This window comes from Dunckerocampus dactyliophorus, chromosome 18, assembly GCF_027744805.1.
Source record: "Dunckerocampus dactyliophorus isolate RoL2022-P2 chromosome 18, RoL_Ddac_1.1, whole genome shotgun sequence".
Classification (NCBI taxonomy): domain Eukaryota; kingdom Metazoa; phylum Chordata; class Actinopteri; order Syngnathiformes; family Syngnathidae; genus Dunckerocampus; species Dunckerocampus dactyliophorus.
The window spans coordinates 21,855,546-21,875,648 of NC_072836.1; the positions used below are offsets into that span (position 1 = coordinate 21,855,546).

The window sequence follows — 20,103 nt, forward strand, 5'->3', positions numbered from 1 at the left end:
TTATTTCTTTTTATTTATTTGACTGGCCTCGCGGTCACCTGTGTGACGTCATCAATATGGGTGTACACGTAACCTTGACACAAACAAGGCGCGTCATGCACGCGCGCCACACAAACATGGGCAACAAAAGCGCGCGGCAGCCGAGGAACTACTTTGTGCGGAAGGAATGGGGCTCTCTCGGCGGAGGCAGAGAGAGAGAGGAAGAGAGAGAGAGAGAGAGAGAGAGAGAGGTGAATGGGACTTTGAACAGCAGTACACCCTTCACCTCATGATATCGATCACTTGGCTTTTATCGATAACACATCGGCTCGTCGGTGCTAACCGGGCGCTTGGCTGGAGGCTAACGCAGGCTAGCAGCATGGGGCGCGCATGAGGCGGCTAACGGCACAAACAAGGAAGCGGAGGAAGAGCTAACGTAGCTAGCTAGCGAACTGCTGGCTAATATTGTTTCTAATGTGTGATCCAGGAGCATGCGTGCTGATACCGAAAGGTTGGTGCTGCAAACGTGCGTGTTTTCGTTCCGTGAACGCGCTGACTACTTTCAATGCTGAAGCGCAGCTACGTGTTAGCATGTTAGCTAATGTTGTCCTATTACGTTACTGGGAGATGGGGGTGGGGGTTTTGTGTAACACTTTGTCATGTCAATGTAGCAGTCAGTGATAAACAACACACGTGTGTACGTGCACAGTACACGCTTGAGTGCTACTTGGTAGGATTTAGTAGTAATATGCTAACTTAGCTGGCAGGATGCTTTGTGATTTCCAAGCGCAGTAAGAGTAAATCCCGCGACTTCATTAAGACACCTGCACACTAGCACCCTAGTTACCTGTCAATCTTCACCACCTAGCTTACGTGCTAGTTAGCTTAGCCTTGTCATGTTGACATTAGCCTAATGCAAGACAGGAAAGAAGAGACTTTCCAGCTGAAATGTGTGTTCATGTCTCTGGCAGCTGACTCGTTGGGGGATGTCGGGCAGTAAGGCGCTGGGCGGGGGTGCCAGGCGCAGGAGGACGCGGTGCCGGCGCTGCCAGGCCTGCACGAGGAGCGAGTGTGGCGAGTGTCACTTCTGCAAGGACATGAAGAAGTTTGGAGGACCTGGACGCATGAAGCAGTCCTGCCTGCTCAGACAGTGCACGGCGGTGAGGCTCACGCATGTTTTCATTGCAACGCAACGATGCTGTGTTTCCATGGCAACTGGATGGTTGCTGCCACCATGGTTTTGATGCATCCACACACACACACATGAGGTGGTGGACCAATCGGGTGGGGAAGCGGTGCTGACATTTTCTCATCTGAATGTAATGCCTTGTCTGACCTCTGACCTCTCCGTCCAGCCCGTGTTGCCGCACACGGCCGTGTGCTTGGCATGTGGCGAGGCGGGAAAGGAGGACACGGTGGACACGGAGGAGGACAAGTTCAGCCTGTGTCTGATGGAATGTACCATCTGTAACGAGATCATCCACCCCAGCTGCCTCAAGGTCAGTGCTGACCTCCTGTTTGCTAGCTCCGCCCCCAAGAGGAGCCTTTGACGTGTGGCTCGCTTGTCTGCAGATGGGCAAAGCTGAAGGCATCATCAACGACGAGATTCCCAACTGCTGGGAGTGTCCCAAGTGCCACAAGGAGGGAAAGACCAGCAAGGTGAGGTCAGCCCCCACCCAGCCCCACGTGGATAAGGAGCACAAACGCCCCCCGCTTCACTCTCTACCCTGCAGGACCAAGCAGACATCTTGGGGAAGCGCAGGCTGGACAACGGCGAAGTGGGCCGCTGGAAGCTGACTGACGACCCGCCCCCCAAGAAGAAAGCCCCGCCCTCTCTGGAGGAGGTTGGGAGGATGGAGGGGGGGCATAAGAGGAAGCGTGAGAAAGACGTGCCTGTGGACAGCGGGTCCAAAAAGAAGGTGAGTTGCCAGGTTTCCACTTCCTGTTCTGCTGCTTCACAATAAAAGCCCTCTGGATTTCTTTCCAGATAAAAGGTGCACATGAGAAACGGCTGAAAAAGGTACAGGGACTTGTTCTGGTTCTGGTTCTGTGACGTGCACTCATTGCTGCTGTCTTCTTCTTGCGGCAGAAACCCAAACAGGAAGCTGAGGAGTCAAACGGCCCCGCCTCCTCAGCTGGAGGATCCTCTGTGGGCCCCACCTCCTCGTCCCTGCCAGCTGATGGCAGTGGGGTGCCAGGGGGAGTGTCGGGCGCTGACCAGCGCTCGCATCACAGAGAAAAACTGGAACGCTTCAAGAGGATGTGTCTGCTGGAACGCCGTCCTTCGTCCTCATCCTCGTCCTCCTCCAGCTCCGAGTCCGACTCCGACTCCGACTCTGATGACTCGCTGCAAGAGGAGCAGGGAGGGGGGGGCTCTCCGCCCTCCTCGCCCTCCCTGCCTCCTCCCCACCCCTACGGCATGGGCGCCGGGAGTCGGGCGGAGAGGAGCCGCCGTCTGGCCGAGCTTGGCTTCAGCGCCAGTGAGGACTCGGAGGGCGAGGAGGAGCAGGCGGGTGACAAGGCCCGGCGGAGAGGAGACTCCTCCGTACTCCTGCGTGGGAGGAAAGGAGGCGGCGCGGACGCGGATGAGGACGACAGAGCCAGGAAAACCCCCTCCTCTATCCTGCCACCATCCCCTCTCTCCTCCAATCAGATGACTCTGTCCTCCCAGCATGGCAGCCTGACAGCCAAGCAGCGCAGCAACGGACAGGAGGCACGCAACGGCCGGACACGGGGAGGCTTGGGCGGCGAGAAGGAGAATGCCAGCAGTCTTTTGACCAATCACAGACACAGCGGGGGAGGAGGCGGGACTAAGGGCAACAAAGGTCGTAGCAACATGAAAAACCAGACGTCCTCCAGAAATTTCTCCACCTCCATCCCCACCTCCAACGGGGGAGGCGGGGGAGGTGGCTTGATGATGTCAGCTATGGCGGCGTCCCCCTGCTCCCGGCCATCCCGCTTGGCGCCACGCTCTCACATGATGAAGCGTAGCCCGCCTGCTGTGCCGTCGCCGCCGCGACCCGTCCAGATGGAGAGACACTTGGTGAGGCCGCCGCCCACCTGCCCCGAGCCCAGCTGCCTGCCACTGGACTCTGGCTCCGCCCACATCATGACGCGAGATGTATGGCTGCGAGTCTTCACGTACCTTAGCCAGCCCGAGCTGTGCGTGTGCATGAGGGTGTGTCGCACGTGGAGCCGCTGGTGAGTCGTTCGTCCATCCGTCCGTCCGTCAGCCCGTCAGCCCGTCAGCAGACTAACATCACCTGTGTCTATTACCGTGGCGACGGCAGGTGTTGCGACAAGAGGCTGTGGACTCAGATCGACGTGAGCAGACGGCGCTCCATCACGCCGCCCATGCTGAGTGGAATCATCCGCAGACAACCCGTCTCTCTCAACCTGGGATTCACCAACATCTCCAAGAAGCAGCTCATGTGGCTCATCAGCCGCCTGCAAGGTCACTTCCTATGCATGTGTGCATGCGCGTCCACGTGTGTGTATGTACTGACATGCGTGCGCTTCAGGTCTGCTGGAGCTCAACGTGTCAGGCTGCGCGTGGTCGGTGGTGTCGGCGCTGTGTCAGAGCGCCTGTCCTTGTCTGAGATTGTTGGACTTGAGTCGCGTGGAAGACCTGAAGGACTCTCACCTGAGGGAGCTCCTGACCCCGCCCCCTGACACAAGGACAGGTGAGAGGTGCACCCGCCATGCCACTGGCACATCTTCTCTTGACCCTCTCTGATTGGTCCCTCAGCGCACGGCGAGACGCGAGCGGGGCGCTTCCACAACGTGACAGAGCTGAGATTGTCAGGTCTGGACCTGACGGACGCCTCGTCCCGCCTGTTGGTCCGTTACGTCCCCCGCCTGGCCAAGTTGGACCTCAGCCACTGCGCCAACGTGTCGGACCAGAGCGTGCACACCCTCACCTCGACCGCATCGCCGCTCAGAGAGACGCTGACGCATGTCAACTTGGCAGGTAAGCTCTGGCGGCAGCGTCACGGGAGACTATCCCACAATACTCTCCTCTTTCATGGCAGGTTGCATCAAGGTGACAGAACAGAGTGTCCCGTTGTTACGGCGATGCCCCTCCTTGCAGACGGTGGATCTGCGCTCGTGCTCGCTCCTCCCCTCAGAGGCGGGGCTACTGCTGTGCTTCCCACCCCGGCCGTCCTCTTCCTCCGCCGTTGTGCTGGCTGCTTCCATTTCCTGTCCTCCTGAGGACAGAACGCTGCTAAAGAACAGCTAAACGGCGTCATGGAACATTTGCCTCAGTGGTGTGGCCCCACCCCAAGCTGCTTATAGGACAGGTGAGGAGGAAGAAGAGGAAGAATCCTACTCTTTTGTTGGCATGTACATACTTGTTCTCTGTACAAAATGTGTGTGTGTGTGTGTGTGTGTGTGCGAGCACGTGTATGTGTGTATATATGTGTACTTTATTTACTGTAAATGACCTCGCACCCCCACGGCCCTCCCCAACCTTCCCTCCTCTCCTGCAGCCAATCATCACGCCCGCTGCTCAGCTGCAGAACAACAGGAAGTGGTCCATCTCTTCTTCCACGTGTCTGTGCAAAGCTAGCTAGTTAGCTTAGCACAAAACACCATCATGTTGACTGTGTTGAGTCTGCATGTTAGCACCTGAAGCTAAGCTAAGGCACCCATGCAGCCCTTCGTGTGTGTGTGTGTGTGTGTGTGTGTGTGTGTGTGTGCGCGCACGTGTACTACTCCAACATTATTGACCGTCTTTGTTGTGCGTCTGTCAAAAGTGATCATCTTTCTCAGGTGCAACGTTGTTTTCTTGAGATGGCCACACGTTCCCTGAAAATGTCTCCTTCATTTCAGCGTCGTCTCCACATCCTTCCAAAGTGACTCGCTGTTCTATCCTGGCAGCTAGGCTAGCAGCTAGCTAACATGTTAGCTTCAGATCTGCACTACAAGTCAATGAACAAAAGTCAATCTGAAACACGCTTTGCTAGCTGGTTAGCACGTGATCAAACTGAGGTTGTTAGGTAGCTTTCCGCGTGCCACTCCACAGATGATCGAGTCCTGAGTGGGAGTGCTCATCCCCGAAAGGAAGAAAAGCTCTGGTTGCAGCTTCCAAAAGGTGAATAAGCTTCTTTTATTGTTTACTCAAGTCTTTGACTGTTGGTCGGACAAAACTGTGACAAACGTCTTATTTTAGTCACACTGTGCTAGCAGCGCGTCCTGTTAGCTGTGTTGTGCCATCAAGTTCACTGATCAGCTGTCAGTGTGGTGTTTGTGCTGATTGGATAGCGCTCCTCCAAGCTCCTATTCAATCAGAAGATTCTTATTTGTCTTGATTGATGTTGTCAAAAAATGCACTGGATCATCATGACCTTCGTCCTTGTTTGCCAAAACTTGTTTTGTTTGTGAAAAAGGCATTTTCTCTTGTTTTTTATACTTTGTCCATGACTGTGTGGGAAAATGAGGAAAGTTGGAAGAAAAAGCAACTCAAGGCAGCTACGTGTGAGTAACTACTGTACAATGACTAATAAAGAAGCGAGTTGTTTTTTACCTTTCTATCTTCATGATTGGCCACACATTTGGATGTTCATGCCAAACGCGCGCACACACTCATCCGAATGGGGGAGAGGGGTACACATCCTGTCCCAGCTAATCACAACACACGTGTATATATAAACAATGTTATATTGTTAATGAACATAGCATGCATGTTTGCTACCTAAAAACCACACCGCATGCAAACTCCACACACGTGCTCCAATGAGATTCGAACCCAGATCTCCTTACTGCTGCCCGTGTACTGATATTTTATGACTTCTGCTGTTGGAAGAAGAAAATTTCAAGATTCCAAAGTACAATGATCGCAGCCCAGCACATCAATAAGTTCAACAAATAATGAGAATTTAGTAAGAAAGTCAACTACGTGAACTAGCGAGCACGACGTGTGCTTCGCGGTAACGTGAAATAACGATTGCGTCACGAACTTTTCTCCGTTTGCTGACAACACAAAACACCAAAAGTGTGACGTCACTGTCGTGCTCAAGAAAAAACGCATGAAGTCGACGAGCATGAACTAGCCCGCGCCTTCACACGTGCTCGCGCTGCTGCGTTCAACTTCCGCAACTTATTTTTTGATACTTCAATGTTTGATGATTGGAGACTTGTCTTGGGAACAAAAATCGAGTAAATACAAGTGATGTCTTGGAAAATATACACGCCAATCAATGCAACCATCCAGAGATGAGAGCGTGTTTGGTTTCCGCCCTGTGGCGATGAGAATGTCCGACAGTCCTTGAAGGCAGCAGCAGTCGCCTGATATCCTTCCGCGGTAGAGAAGCGGCCTTTCCCTCGCGCGACAACACACGATGAAAACGGGCGGCGGCGAGGCTGCTAAAGCTCACTACGCTCTACGACCGTTAGCTTATCCCACAGCAGCCAAGTGAAGACACCGAGTGCGCACCGGGGAACCTCCGCCTGTTCACCTCCTGGGTCGCCCCGAGTGAACCCGCCAAGTGGGTGGCACCTATCGGAAGAACGGCAATTGTTCGTGAGCGCTGCGCGGCAAGTGAAGACTCCAGCTAGCTAGAGAGCTAGCAAGCCAGCTGCCGGTGGACGGAATGGAGCTCATCACAATCCTCGAGAAAACCATCTCTCCAGGTGAGCATTAACATGGGCGGTCCCTACACACACCAAAGAGACTCCACGTCGACACCCCGGCGCGACAGCCGAGCTGTGGGCGCGAGGGTGGCCGTCTCCGGTGAACCGGTGAAAGTTTGGGAGATGTTAGCTAGCAGCTTGCTAACACCACGGCCTCACTGGGCGCTGCTCAGGCGGTGACTTAGCACTCACTTGGGCGTATTTTTATGTTAGACTGCGTCTTTCCGCCGCATGTAGCGGGGTAGCTGTGAGCACACCTCCATGGAAGAACAGAAGCAGATTCTTGGATCAACCATGACAATTTAGTCGCGCGGATGACTTTTTGCCGTCTTCCGCTAAGTAACACCGACCCTGCCCATGCCTTTTAGCCGCTCCGCTAACTCTTTCGCCCTGATCGTTCCACTACCAGTGCCCATGTCGTCCCGTTGATTTGGAGACCTTGTGCATGTAAATGTAATTTAATGGCGTTTTATATGAGCTGAAACTCGTCCTGCAAACTTCCGTTGCACCCATTTGACCGGTTGATGCTAGCATGCTAAGGGGCTAACACGCATGTTGGACCTCGTCACCCTGATACCGTCTTCTTGATTTCATTTTTACATTTTTACACCCACTTGGCCGTCGTAAAGCTCATCACCTTGAATAACTGTCTTCTCCTCCCCAGATCGGAATGAACTGGAGGCGGCACAGAAGTTTCTGGAGCAGGCGGCCATAGAGAACCTGGTTAGTAGATGATGAGTGGCCAGGGGCGTGCGTGGAGCCCGCGCACCTCTGCAACGTGCACTAGCATTAGCATCTTCTGGCTATAGCCATCACAAGTGTGTTGCTGTCAGTGGCGTCTAAAGATGGCTTTAAGAGAATGTTGGAGACATGCAGCAGTGCATTGTGGGTTGATGACGTCATGGCACTTGCTTGGAGATACATTGACCTTATTGTACTGTGTGTTCTGGTGTCACCGGCCCACACTGAATTGCCACTACATGGTGTAAACATTTAACATCTACCTTTCCTCAATGAAAGACAATGACATGTCAGCTTCAACATTCGCTTCCTGTTTCCTCAGCCGACCTTCCTGGTGGAGTTGTCGAAAGTGTTGGCCAATCCTGGAAATACACAGGTGGCCCGAGTGGCGGCGGGCCTTCAGGTGAAGAACTCTCTGACTTCCAAAGACCCTGATGTCAAGGCTCGCTACCAGCAAAGATGGCTCGCCGTGGATGCTGCCGCTCGCTGCCAGATCAAAAACTACGTAAGGGAGTGGCGCGCCTCACGACTGCCTCTGCCGACTCTTGCGGTTCTGTCAGTATCACGCCGTCTCTGTCTCGCAGGTTCTGCAGACTTTGGGCACGGAAACATACCGGCCCAGCTCGGCATCGCAGTGCGTCGCCGGGATCGCCTGTGCGGAGATTCCAGTCAACCAGTGGCCTGAGCTCATCCCGCAACTGATGGCCAACGTCACCAACCCGTCCAGCACGGAACACATGAAGGAGTCCACTCTGGAGGCCATCGGATACATCTGTCAGGACATTGTGAGTTTTCAATGGACTTGTACAGTATTTGCACCTTTTACGCATTAGCACCTCCCACCAAAGAGTCCCACCAGGAGACGTTCCTTCCTCAGTGCCATCGTTCCATGTAGCTGTCCAGATGATTGTAAGTGAAGGGTTACAATCAGAACCGCATCTTTATGACTTCAGACTTGTAAAAGTTGAATAGGATAACTCTGTTAGTCCACAATGTTCTTGGAGGACGTGGGTTGTTCAGTGAGGGTTGCATACATAAGAATAGAAGGATGCACACGAAAGGTGCTAAAAGCAAGCCAATGTATGTCAGTATGCTAAGCTAACATTTTTTTTGTCTTCTAGCTAACTAAACAGATTAGAATATCATCTAACCCCGGGCTCCTCTTTGGACACGGCCATAGTAGATGATGGATCAGAGCGCAACGTCACCAGAAAATGAAATTCTCATTCAGATGACGTGGTTACATAGTAGTATTACTTTAGTAGCATTTTTAATAAGTATTTGTTTAGTGAGGTGCTGCTGGTCCGTATGTAGACGTCTCAGGTGGATTCATAGTGTGGATTTACTCTTTGCAGGATCCCGAGCAGCTGCAAGAAAGCGCCAACCAGATCCTGACGGCCATCATCCAGGGCATGAGGAAGGAGGAGCCAAGCAACAATGTCAAACTGGCGGCCACCAACGCTCTCCTCAACTCTCTGGAGTTCACCAAAGCTAACTTTGACAAGGAGGTAACATCGCAAAGTAACCACTCACTGCCTCTGACAGCCATCTTTGACTGTGTGTGTGTGTGTGTGTGTGTGTGTGTGTGTGTGTGCGCGCGTGCGTGCGTGCGTGCGTGCGTTCCAGACGGAGAGACATTTCATCATGCAGGTGGTATGCGAGGCCACACAGTGTCCTGACACCAGAGTAAGTGTGTGTGTGTGTTTATTGCACACGTGTTAATGCATGGAGCTGATGGTGTGATCCCGTCTTCAGGTGCGGGTGGCAGCCCTTCAGAACCTGGTCAAGATCATGTCTTTGTACTACCAGTACATGGAGACCTACATGGGTCCGGCTCTGTTTGCGGTGAGGCAAACTGGCATAGAAAAGAGCTCGGGGTCTGAAACGTGTACTAGATGTTGTATGAGCAGAACCACACATAGAACCTCACCTAGAACCTGAGGCAGCTGTCCCTCCCTCACAGATTACCATTGAGGCAATGAAGAGCGAAATCGACGATGTGGCCTTACAAGGCATAGAGTTCTGGTCCAACGTGTGTGACGAGGAGATGGACCTCGCCATCGAGGCCTCGGAGGTTTGTGAGCATATCGGCACATGAAGGTTAGGAAGAAAGGTGAAGAAGGATGACGTGACGTTGAAGTGGTCATCTTCCACAGGCGTCAGAGCAGGGGCGCCCCCCCGAGCACACCAGTAAATTCTACGCCAAGGGAGCGCTGCAGTACCTGGTGCCCATCCTTACCCAGACCCTCATCAAGCAGGTAGCATGGCCTGTACGTCCTTCCTCCATTGGCAAGCAGCCTGCTCCTTTCTCACACGTGCGGTGGCGTGCAGGACGAGAACGATGACGATGACGACTGGAACCCGTGCAAGGCGGCAGGCGTGTGTCTGATGCTGCTGTCCACTTGCTGTGAGGACGACGTGGTTCCGCACATCTTGCCCTTCATCAACGACAACATCAAACACCTGGACTGGCGCTACCGCGACGCCTCCGTCATGGCCTTTGGATCCATCCTGGAAGGACCGGAACCAAACCTACTGAAACCACTAGTCATCGAGGTGGGCTAACAAGGACGCCCAAGATATCACATGGAAGGGCTTTTATCTTGACAGGCCACTACGTTCTGCTCAGGCAATGCCCACCCTGATCGAGCTGATGAAGGACCCGGGCGTGGTGGTGAGAGACACCACGGCGTGGACGGTGGGGAGGATCTGCGAGCTGCTGCCAGAAGCTGCCATCAACGAGGTCTACCTGGCTCCACTTTTGCAGTGTCTGATTGAAGGCCTGGGGGCGGAGCCCAGGGTGGCCAGCAACGTGTGCTGGGTAAGCGGGGGGGGTGTCCTCATGACTGGCGCTTCCGTGGCTGATGCACAGAAGCTGACGTGTGCTTGCCTCATCAGGCCTTCTCGTCTCTGGCCGAGGCAGCCTACGAGGCCACGGAGGCCGCCGAGGACCAGGAGGAGCCCGCCACCTACTGTCTGTCGTCCTCTTTTGAACGCATCGTTCAGAAACTACTGGAGACCACTGACAGGTTAGTAAGGGCGCCATTCAAGCGTCTGTCTTGTCTTGTCCGTGCTTGCCGCCGACTCCCGAGCGCTGTCTCTTCAGACCCGATGGCCACCAGAACAACCTGCGCTCCGCCGCCTATGAGGCGCTGATGGAGATTGTGAAGAACAGCGCCAAGGACTGTTACCCCGCAGTCCAGAAGACTACACTGGTCATCATGGAGCGACTGCAGCAGGTCTTACAAATGGAGGTGAGACCAGCATGTGGAGTGCCGACCCCGGCATTGTCATTTCCTGTGTGATTACTTCCTGTGTCCACAGTCCCACATCCAGAGCACCTCAGACAGAATTCAGTTCAACGACCTGCAGTCCCTCCTGTGTGCCACTCTTCAGGTGAGATGCTGTCCATCGTCGTCCACATTCCTCACGGCTGCCGCCTGACATGCTTCCTGTCACTCTTTCAGAACGTTCTCCGTAAGGTGCAGCACCAGGACGCCTTGCAGATCTCTGACGTGGTGATGGCATCCTTGCTGAGGATGTTCCAGAGCACGGCCGCTTCCGGTGGCGTGCAACAGGAAGCGCTCATGGCGGTCTCCACCCTGGTGGAAGGTAGTCGAAGATGCTCTTCTGGCATGTGGCTTCCCTCGGAACTGATTACATTTGATTTTACAGTTCTGGGAGCAGAATTCCAGAAGTACATGGAGGCCTTCAAGCCCTTCCTCACCATCGGACTTAAGAACTATGCTGAGTATCAGGTGGGCCTGTGTGGATTGAAGGCCCTGAAATGCATCTTGGGAGTTAGCCAACTTGAGGGTGTGGTCTTTCAGGTGTGTCTGGCTGCCGTGGGCATGGTGAGCGACCTGTGCAGGGCTCTGTCCACCAACATCCTGCCCTACTGCGACGAGATCATGCAGCTCCTTCTGGAGAACCTCGGGGTGAGGAATGCCACTTGTCCCTCTCTCGCTTCTTGTCCACTTGATGTGACCTCGATGTACTCGTCTCTAGAACGAGAACGTCCATCGGTCGGTCAAGCCTCAGATTCTTTCCGTGTTTGGAGACATCGCCCTGGCCATTGGGGGAGAGTTTAAGAAATATCTGGAAATAGTTTTGGACACACTGCAGCAGGCATCTCAGGCCCAGGTGGACAAGGTGAGTCCCACTGAAGGACACAACACACGCTGATCATTGATTCATCTTTTGCGTTTCACTTTCTGTGAGATTAATGCTTCAATGGAATGCTTCAACAAGTACACTATGCACACTGTCTGCTTAGTTCCTGAGTGTATTGTTCCAAATCCATTACTGTCATTGTATGCTTACCACAAATGACAATCTCCTTTTTAACGGTGAATTGCAACCACCCTACACAGCATTTGCAACATTTGGATCACTCCATAAAATATCTGCCAGCTTTTTTTTCCCACTTATCAATTGTACAATCTTAAAGTCTGTTGAGGACTTTTTATGGCTTGCTGAAATGAGGCGGAGATTGTTTGCTAGTCCCTCCCATGAAGATGGAGACTATTGCACTCACCACTTTGAGTGTATCATGTGGGTACTGACAGTGTGCTGCATTTTGCTGTACTTACTAGTACTAATGCATGCAAGTACACGAGACACATCTAAAGAATCCACTTTCTCTTGGTACTCTGATGACAAAGCATGCACCACGCTGACCATGATGTCAACCACCTCATCTGTCTGAGACCACAAGACGGACCAGCATTTACTTTCAAGCACATGGAAAGAAAAGTAATTGTGTGTGTGTGTGTGTGTGTGTGTGTGTGTGTGTGTAGACGGACTACGACATGGTGGACTACCTAAACGGACTGCGTGAAGGCTGTCTGGAGGCGTACACTGGCATCATTCAGGGCCTGAAGGGTGACCAGGAGAACGTACACCGTAAGACCACAACCTCCCATCGCATGTGACTTCAGTTCCTCTTCCTGTCTGCAGTCCAACAGGAGGTTTTGATGAGGTCACAGAAAAATTGGGGTCTTTTTCACCCAGAAAGCTTGCAGGCCACCGGCCAAAGTTGCAAACGGCTTCCTGGTTTTGCGAGACCAAACAAAGCGGTCGAGATGAACAAATGCATGCTGTGCTCATTCTCCTTTCTTTGCGTCCTGCAGCTGACGTGATGCTCGTGCAGCCTCGCGTAGAGTTCATCCTGTCCTTCATCCATCACATAGCCGAGGATGACGATCACTCTGATGTGGTGGTGGCCAACGCTGCTGCGCTCATCGGGTAATGCCCCCGCTTGTGAGCTGCTCTTTGTGGTTTTGATGTTGGCTTGCTGTTGACTTGTGACGTGCATGCATTCAGGGACCTGTGCACGGCCTTCGGCAAAGACGTCATGAAGCTGGTGGAGGCTCGTCCACTCATCAACGACCTGCTGACAGAAGGACGGCGCTCCAAAACCAGCCGGACCAAACTGTTGGCCACGTGGGCCACCAAGGAGCTCCGCAAGCTGAAGAGCCAGGCCTGGTGAGACATGCACATGCACATGCACATGTTACATGTTACATGTTACATGTGTGACTTTGGCATGTCACAGATGTGTCTGGCGGGACTCCAGAGTGAGACGTATGCATTGGACGTCTGGACGTTGAGGACAAAATGGATGACGTCGTATGCCTGGCGACGCCTCAACTTGATTGACGTGAGATGATGATGATGAGTGTATGAGAGATGATGACATCACCACCTTCAGCTCCACCAGGCCCCCCACCCCCAAAGCCTGTGGAGAACTGACTCCTCCCCTTTAGAAAACACCCCCTGTGCCGCGCCTCCTGTCTCGCCGTGGCCGAGCTCGCCAACATCTGCTGCGCCTCCCTCCAGGTGGGGGAGGGGCACTAATCACAAACACTTTTTGTTGCTCTTACTTTTCTTCTGATCAAACGTGGCGGAGGATTGACAGACGCCACCTGGCCCGCCCCTGTCCATTGGCCCGTAAACGACTCCAGCACTCAGTAGTTTGACAATAAAAGCACTTGAGGGGGGCAAGTGCCAAATGGAAGTTGGGTCACTCAACATTTTGAAGATGTTTGTTAAAGGTTCTATTTTTCCATTGTTCTGAAGAAAAACACAATAAAAATATGAAACATTCCCCAAGCACTTCCCGTGGTTTCACTTGTCTTTCACCATGGACCACAATCCCACCTTTTTTGGATTTTTTTTTTCCTACTTTTTTTGGTAGTAGCGGCCGGCCACTCCTTGCCAACTGGAACTTCTTTGGGAAGTTTGGATATTGCAGAACTCTGCGAGAACGCTCTGTGCACATTTGTCGTCCAAGCTGGACCCGCCCACTTCAAGTCCAATTACACCAAACAGCTGCCTCCAGGGCTTTTTATTTTGGTGAGCTGTGTTGGCATGTTGAATTGTGAATCATTGAAATCTTTTTCTTATTCAACTTGAGTGAACTAATAAAGTCTATATTGTACTGAAACGTCTGCCACATAAGATGCATTTTTTTAAGTTTCTGGCGAACATTAAGTGTACTTGTCAGGATGACTTATAATGAGAACTGCAGACAATTTGTACGCGCCCCCTTGATGGATGATTGATGCTTCGTGTGCGCACGCGCGCTGCCTCCCGTCCATGTTGTCTTGGCGGAGGAGAAGTTAGCTTGGAAGAGGCTAACGGCTAGTTTAGCTCACACGCTTCACGTCCAGCGCCGCCGACAAGAGTTCGCAGAGGCCGTCGCGGCGATGGAGAGGTACCGTCATGGCGATCGGTCGTTGCTCCGCCAGGCGGAGGGTTAGCGAGGAGGACTTGGTTGGTCCCGCAGGTGTTATGTAAGAGGCCGCTAGCCACGATAAGCTAACTTTAGCCTGTGACGATGAGTCAAGAAATGTCTCCGGACTTCGTGTTGATGCGCCTCGTCTCCGCGGCCGAGTACGACCACCTGGACCAGCCAGAACATCTCATGTCCGGGAAAGGCGGGCTGGGTCACAGCGGCGGGTTCAATGTTGATTCCGGTGTGCCCCCGCCAGCCCATGGCTTGGCCTCTCCGCACTACAGCTCGCCTCTGCCCGGCAAAGGTGAGCTGGAAGGCGAGCTGCTGTTGACGCAGGTTCCCCCGGTCTCCGAGGTGCCGCCTTCCCGCCCACCGACGGAGGACTTCGTTGTCGCGGCTCAGCGCTTTGTGGATTTCCCGCTGGCGCACGGACACAGTTCGGAGGTGCCTGGGTCCAGAGCGCAGCTGATGGTGTTCCAGAACCTGCTGCGCTCCACTGACCGGATCCTGGAGTTCGGCCTGGAGAAGCCCTCCCCTTCGGGTTTCCTGCAGGAGGGAGGAGAGAGACAGCAGATGGGCTCGGGCTCAGGTTCCTGTCCGGCTGGTCCGAGACAGGACCAGAACCCTCGCTGTGTCCTGTCTTCAGAGAAAAACCCTCAGTGGCGTCCAGAAGGCACGGATGGATCCAAGCCGGGTGTTACCCCTTCTGGGTTCGTCGTCTGCCACCGACACTGCCTGGCTAAATGGCCCCCAGGCCTGCTGGATCAGGCCCTGCGCCTGCGCCTGGGCCTGCTGGATCCCAGGAAGAACTGTGGTGCCAGTGACAAAGACCTGGTCCTGGCTCTGGCACAGAGACTGCACCAGCTGGGGGAGGAGAAGGTGGGAAGTGGGGGAGGGGATGAAACGGTAGCCACCCTCCCTCGGTGCTCCTGTCTACTGGACCCTGGGACTGAGGGAGTGGGACCAGGAGAGGACCCAAGTGAGACCAGTGATGCCCTGCTGGTACTGGAAGGGTTGGGGACTGATGAGGTGGGGAGACCGGGAGGGGAGGGCTGCGGGGAAGGGGGGACTAGCAGGAGGGTGGGGCCCGTGTTTTCAAGCGGTACTCTCAGCGGCCTGATGCAGCAAGTCCACAGACTGGCCGGGGAGGCGGGGGTCTGCACCAATCAGACCTGGGGTAACTCGCTGGACGGACACGGTTCTGCCTGCTCCCAACCCCCCCAGGCCCAAACTGTCTTGTCCTGTGCCCCTCTATGTCCCACCCCCGACCTCCGGCCTCACCTGCAGGGTCAGCACCAGTGCTGTTCACAGCCACAGAGCCGGGCCGCCACCCCCAAACTGGGCCTGGCCACGGTGGGAGTGGGCCGGTCTACTTCCCCTCTGGTGGTCCTTGAAGGTGATCTAGGGGCGGAGAGGACGCCCAGGGGAAAATCCAGGAAAGGGGGGTCGCTGAAGGTCCGACTCAGCAAACTGTTCAGAACCAAGAGCTCTGGTGGCGGCGCAGTGGGGGTCCTGGACAAGAGGCCATCCCTTGCCTCGTCCACCTCGTCGGGGGGGAGTCTTGTGGATGTGTGGGTGTCCAACATGGAGGATGGTGGCAGGTAAGAGGTCAGAGGTCATCACACTGATTGATTGGCACAGTGACTCTAATGCTCACTTCCTGTTTGGCAGGCTGCAGACATGCACGCCACCTTTCACTGGTAAGTGTGTGTGCTTGTGTGTGTTTGTCTATGCCATGTTAGCATTTAGCTTTCTCTTTGAACACTAACCTTTGAACTTCTGTGACATGCATATGTGTGCACACAGGAGAGACTGTGTCTCTGCTGGATGTTGACATTTCTCACAGGGGGGCGAACTGTCTCCACCCCCCAACTCCACCTCCTCCCCCGAGACGGAGCCTCAGTCTGCTTGGTACTCCTCCTCCTCCTCCTTCCTGTACTTGGGGCTCTCATTCATAAAAGCGTGCGTGGATTCCAGCGTAAAACACTGCTTACTCACAAACCTCAGAATGTACGTACGCAAGAAACAATGCCCCCGATGCTCCATAAATGGTGAATGGAAAATAGCTGATGAATATGCGGATGTGCGGATATGCGGACATGTTTCATGAGCAGGTGTTGGATTGCCAGGCAACATTTGCAGATTGTGAAAGAGAGGTGCTCATTACATAAAATTATATCAAGGGTTATTTTTGGAGGGTAAGTAGCAATATAGTAAAAAAAGAATTGGAATATCAAATGATTCAAGTCAGCTTCACCGTGAGAATTAGGCCTGGGACTCTCAGGGAGCCTCACTATACGGTACGGCTTGTGTTACAAGACTGACAGTAAAGATATCGTCTCAATACGGCGATAGGGTGAAACAAAAAATTATAATTGAATAGTTTATATTATGCAGCATATAAATGATATAACAATACAGTTATATATTTTATAAATAAATACTTTATTGACTTTATTTCAGAAAAACCAACATCTCATGTCATGTCAAGTAGATGAAATATATCAAGTAGAAAAAGAAAAATGTAGTGTAGGAGCAGAAATAGACTAGAGAATGACCTGGATGCTATGTTGTACAATAAAAGTCTTGACACAATGTTCTCTGTGAGCATGGTGACGAGGGAGGTGGCTGCGCATGTTTGTGCTGTTTGGTGAGACACTTCTTCCATACTGCAATGTCCTTATCCAGCGTAGTCTCATCCATGCTATGAAAGCCAAGGTGCCGCTTAACTTCACCGCCGTAGTGCCACGTTTCTTTGTTTCATCTTCTTCTGTGGCTTCCACCCACTGACTCCACTCACTGAGGAGGAACACTGAAAGAAGTTTATAGCGGCTGTATTTTAATCATAGTTAATGAACTGATACATGGCGAGAGCGTATTGATAATCCATCATAGACCTTATCAATACACCACCTTACTAAGACACCACCTTACCAATACATCACCTTACTAATACACCACCTTACTAATACACCACCTTACCAATACATCACCTTACCAAAACACCACCTTACCAAAACACCACTTTACCTATACACCACCTTACCGATACACCACCTTACTAATACACCACCTTACCAATACATCACCTTACCAAAACACCACCTTACCAAAACACCACTTTACCTATACACCACCTTACCGATACACCACCTTACTAATACACCACCTTACCAATACATCACCTTACTAATACACCACCTTACCAATACACCACCTTACCGATACACCACCTTACTAATACACCACCTTAACAATACATCACCTTACTAATACACCACTTTACCAATACATCACCTACCAATACATCACCTTACTAATACAGTACACCACCTTACTAATACACCACCTTACCAATACATCACCTTACCAATACACCACCTTAACAATACATCACCTTACTAATACACCACCTTACCAATACATCACCTTACTAATACACCACCTTACCGATACACCACCTTACTAATACACCACCTTACCAAAACACCACCTTACTGATACACCACCTTACCTATACACCACCTTACCAAAACACCACCTTACCAATACATCACCTTACCAATACATCACCTTACTAATACACCACCTTACCAATACATCACCTTACCAATACATCACCTTACTAATACACCACCTTACTAATACACCACCTTACTAATACACCACCTTACTAATACACCACCTTACCAATACATCACCTTACCAATACATCACCTTACTAATACACCACCTTACTAATACACCACCTTACTGATACACCACCTTACCAAAACACCACCTTACCAATACATCACCTTACCAAAACACCACCTTACTAATACACCACTTTACCTATACACCACCTTACCGATACACCACCTTACCAATACATCACCTTACTAATACACCACCTTACTAATACACCACCTTACTGATACACCACCTTACCTATACACCAACTTACCAAAACACCACCTTACCAAAACACCACCTTACTAATACACCACCTTACCAAAACACCACCTTACTGATACACCACCTTACCAAAACACCACCTTACTAATACACCACTTTACCTATACACCACCTTACCAAAACACCACCTTACTAATACACCACTTTACCGATACACCACCTTACCTATACACCACCTTACCAATACATCACCTTACCAAAACACCACCTTACTGATACACCACCTTACCTATACACCACGCTTTATTTGGTGGCGTCACCACCAGGCATTGCTGATTCTTGTGTCTGAAAAAGTTGGTGTTAGCTCCCCAGACAGAGCTAACACCAACGTTCCTGTAAACGTTTATCAATGTTTGTGTTGAAATATGTGTACACACATAACTCTTGCTGACACAACTTTTTTTGCGCGCAAAATCTTTGAAAAATGAGGCCCCTAGTGTCTATCTTTCACTTTCTCTCTTTCTCACACTCTCTCTCTCGCTTTATTTTTCTGTCTCACTTACTTTGTCTCTCACTCTCTCTGGAGCAGATGATTTTGGGGGTCCCCCTCAGCCGCGGGGTTCGCTGGCAGAGTGCGGTGGGGGTGCATCGATGCAGTCTCTGCCCCCCCGGCCGGTTGCCCCGCCCCCCTCCCTGAGCGCCATCCACCACAGCCTGAGCCTCAGTGGTGAAGCACTGGCCGGCCGGCAACTGGCATGCGCGACGTCAGCGTCGTCATGGTGCGGTCTCTCCTCAGACTCCTTCCTGCGGGCGTTACCCAGACCTGTTCCGCTGCGGCCCAATGATCAGCCCCTCCCTCCCCGGCTGGGCGCCCGCTGCCCCGTCAAACGTCCTGATGCAGGCAACTTCGCCAGCAGCCTGCGGGAACTGGAAAAGGTCGGTGAAGTTGGCATGCTAGCCACCATTAGCATTAGCATTGACGTGAACGTGTACGTGCGCAGTGCGGCTGGTACTGGGGCCCGATGACCTGGGAGGACGCTGAGATGAAACTGAAGGGCAAAGAAGATGGCTCCTTTCTGGTTCGGGACAGTTCGGACCCGCGTTACATCCTTAGTCTGAGCTTCAGGTCACAGAGCATCACGCACCACACGCGCATGGAGCACTACAGAGGTAAAGCGCGTGCACGCCTTAGCTCTGTTACCGTGGCAAGGGCTTTGACGACCATGTGCTTCCGCAGGGACGTTCAGTCTGTGGTGTCACCCCAAGTTTGAGGACCGCTGCCACTCAGTGGTGGAGTTCATCGAGCGAGCCATCGCGCACTCCAAGAATGGAAAGTTCCTCTACTTCCTGCGCTCCCGAGTCCCAGGTAAGCCGTCAGCTGACCTCACCCGCTTTTGTCGTCTTGGCATGACTTCCTGTTCACACTGCGCAGGTCTGCCGCCGACGCCGGTCCAGCTGCTGTATCCTGTGTCACGTTTCCACAGCATCAAGTCCCTGCAACACCTGTGCCGCTTCTGCATCCGCCAGCTGGTTCGCATCGACCACATCCAGGAGCTGCCCCTGCCCACGTGAGAGCCGCACGCACGTGCACACGCATGCACCGCACATGCACTCAGATCAACTCCATCACTTCCTGTCTGCAGGCCACTGATCGCATATCTGCGTAAGTTTTACTACTATGACCCTGAGGAGGAGGTGGCCCCGCCTCCAAGGGAGCGCACGGAGGCCGGCGCCTCGCAGACGTAGCAGACGAGCACGTGAGTGACGGTTTCCCAGATGGAAACCACCCGGCACTTTGTTCTTTCACGTCCCGGACTAGCAGTCACGCTGTCCTCCGTCTGCCGAGCTCTCTCATTGGCTCATGAGGTCACGCCACCTCTGCTGATGTCATCGTTAGCGAGGATGCTAACAGTGTCACTTCAACATGAAAGACATGCGCGCACGCTAGCTGGCGATCAACCTGAGCGGGTGGAGCCCTCACGCTGACTTTGTGGCCTGATGATGTCATGTGACTGCAGAATGATGATGTCATAATTGTGAAGTGGGAGGCTACACCAAGCGGTCAATAAATGTGGGCGTGGCTTCTCTGCCTCCTCTCTCTTTTTGCAAAGGTC

The 20,103-nt window shown here is 52.7% G+C and overlaps 3 protein-coding genes and 1 non-coding gene across 6 annotated transcripts; all 4 read left to right on the top strand.

The window, feature by feature from the left end:
* Positions 1 to 44: 44 nt before the first annotated feature.
* On the top strand, positions 45 to 5,505 carry zgc:158376 (uncharacterized protein LOC100101643 homolog). 3 transcript variants are annotated; one of them, XR_008566828.1, is made up of 12 exons: positions 45 to 230; positions 951 to 1,139; positions 1,335 to 1,478; positions 1,552 to 1,638; positions 1,713 to 1,898; positions 1,967 to 1,999; positions 2,069 to 3,180; positions 3,270 to 3,433; positions 3,501 to 3,662; positions 3,728 to 3,949; positions 4,011 to 4,280; positions 4,470 to 5,505. XR_008566828.1 is itself a non-coding variant. In XM_054760714.1 (11 exons), the coding sequence occupies exons 1-11, from the start codon at positions 57 to 59 to the stop codon at positions 4,217 to 4,219; spliced, it is 2,682 nt and encodes an 893-aa protein (XP_054616689.1). In that variant the 5' UTR covers positions 45 to 56; the 3' UTR covers positions 4,220 to 5,505. The 3 variants fall into 3 exon arrangements, 2 of the variants coding, with proteins under 2 accessions (XP_054616689.1, XP_054616690.1); XM_054760714.1 differs by having other exon boundaries at positions 4,011 to 5,505; XM_054760715.1 differs by having other exon boundaries at positions 48 to 490; positions 4,011 to 5,505.
* A 782-nt stretch (positions 5,506 to 6,287) lies between these two features.
* Positions 6,288 to 13,470, top strand: kpnb1 (karyopherin (importin) beta 1). The gene is made up of 22 exons (XM_054759488.1): positions 6,288 to 6,612; positions 7,277 to 7,335; positions 7,676 to 7,858; positions 7,938 to 8,138; positions 8,709 to 8,861; positions 8,980 to 9,039; positions 9,109 to 9,198; positions 9,317 to 9,427; positions 9,510 to 9,611; positions 9,685 to 9,909; positions 9,983 to 10,174; positions 10,252 to 10,382; positions 10,460 to 10,607; positions 10,678 to 10,749; positions 10,821 to 10,965; positions 11,029 to 11,111; positions 11,184 to 11,291; positions 11,362 to 11,505; positions 12,153 to 12,258; positions 12,486 to 12,600; positions 12,679 to 12,840; positions 12,911 to 13,470. Coding segments are annotated over exons 1-22 (2,631 nt in total). The 5' UTR covers positions 6,288 to 6,572; the 3' UTR covers positions 12,912 to 13,470.
* Positions 12,285 to 12,429, top strand: LOC129171812 (small nucleolar RNA SNORA79). The gene has a single exon (XR_008566844.1). It is a non-coding gene; the product is annotated as a small nucleolar RNA SNORA79 (small nucleolar RNA).
* Positions 13,471 to 14,194: 724 nt separating the features above from the next.
* LOC129171118 (suppressor of cytokine signaling 7-like) lies at positions 14,195 to 20,086 on the top strand. The gene is made up of 8 exons (XM_054759490.1): positions 14,195 to 15,693; positions 15,764 to 15,792; positions 15,899 to 16,003; positions 18,579 to 18,925; positions 18,991 to 19,159; positions 19,227 to 19,355; positions 19,422 to 19,557; positions 19,633 to 20,086. Exons 1-8 carry the CDS (start codon positions 14,195 to 14,197, stop codon positions 19,733 to 19,735), a joined length of 2,517 nt encoding a protein of 838 aa, XP_054615465.1. The 3' UTR covers positions 19,736 to 20,086.
* Positions 20,087 to 20,103: the final 17 nt, after the last annotated feature.

Coding starts and splice junctions, on each gene's coding strand:
- zgc:158376 (XM_054760714.1), top strand. CDS start 57: ATGGGTGTACACGTAACCTTGACACAAACAAGGCGCGTCATGCACGCG. Junction 1,639..1,712: donor AGGAGGGAAAGACCAGCAAG/GTGAGGTCAGCC, acceptor TCTACCCTGCAG/GACCAAGCAGACATCTTGGG. Junction 3,663..3,727: donor GCCCCCTGACACAAGGACAG/GTGAGAGGTGCA, acceptor TTGGTCCCTCAG/CGCACGGCGAGACGCGAGCG.
- kpnb1 (XM_054759488.1), top strand. CDS start 6,573: ATGGAGCTCATCACAATCCTCGAGAAAACCATCTCTCCAG. Junction 7,859..7,937: donor GCTGCCAGATCAAAAACTAC/GTAAGGGAGTGG, acceptor TCTGTCTCGCAG/GTTCTGCAGACTTTGGGCAC. Junction 10,175..10,251: donor TGGCCAGCAACGTGTGCTGG/GTAAGCGGGGGG, acceptor TTGCCTCATCAG/GCCTTCTCGTCTCTGGCCGA.
- LOC129171118 (XM_054759490.1), top strand. CDS start 14,195: ATGAGTCAAGAAATGTCTCCGGACTTCGTGTTGATGCGCCTCGTCTCC. Junction 16,004..18,578: donor ACGGAGCCTCAGTCTGCTTG/GTACTCCTCCTC, acceptor TCTCTGGAGCAG/ATGATTTTGGGGGTCCCCCT. Junction 19,558..19,632: donor CAGGAGCTGCCCCTGCCCAC/GTGAGAGCCGCA, acceptor TCCTGTCTGCAG/GCCACTGATCGCATATCTGC.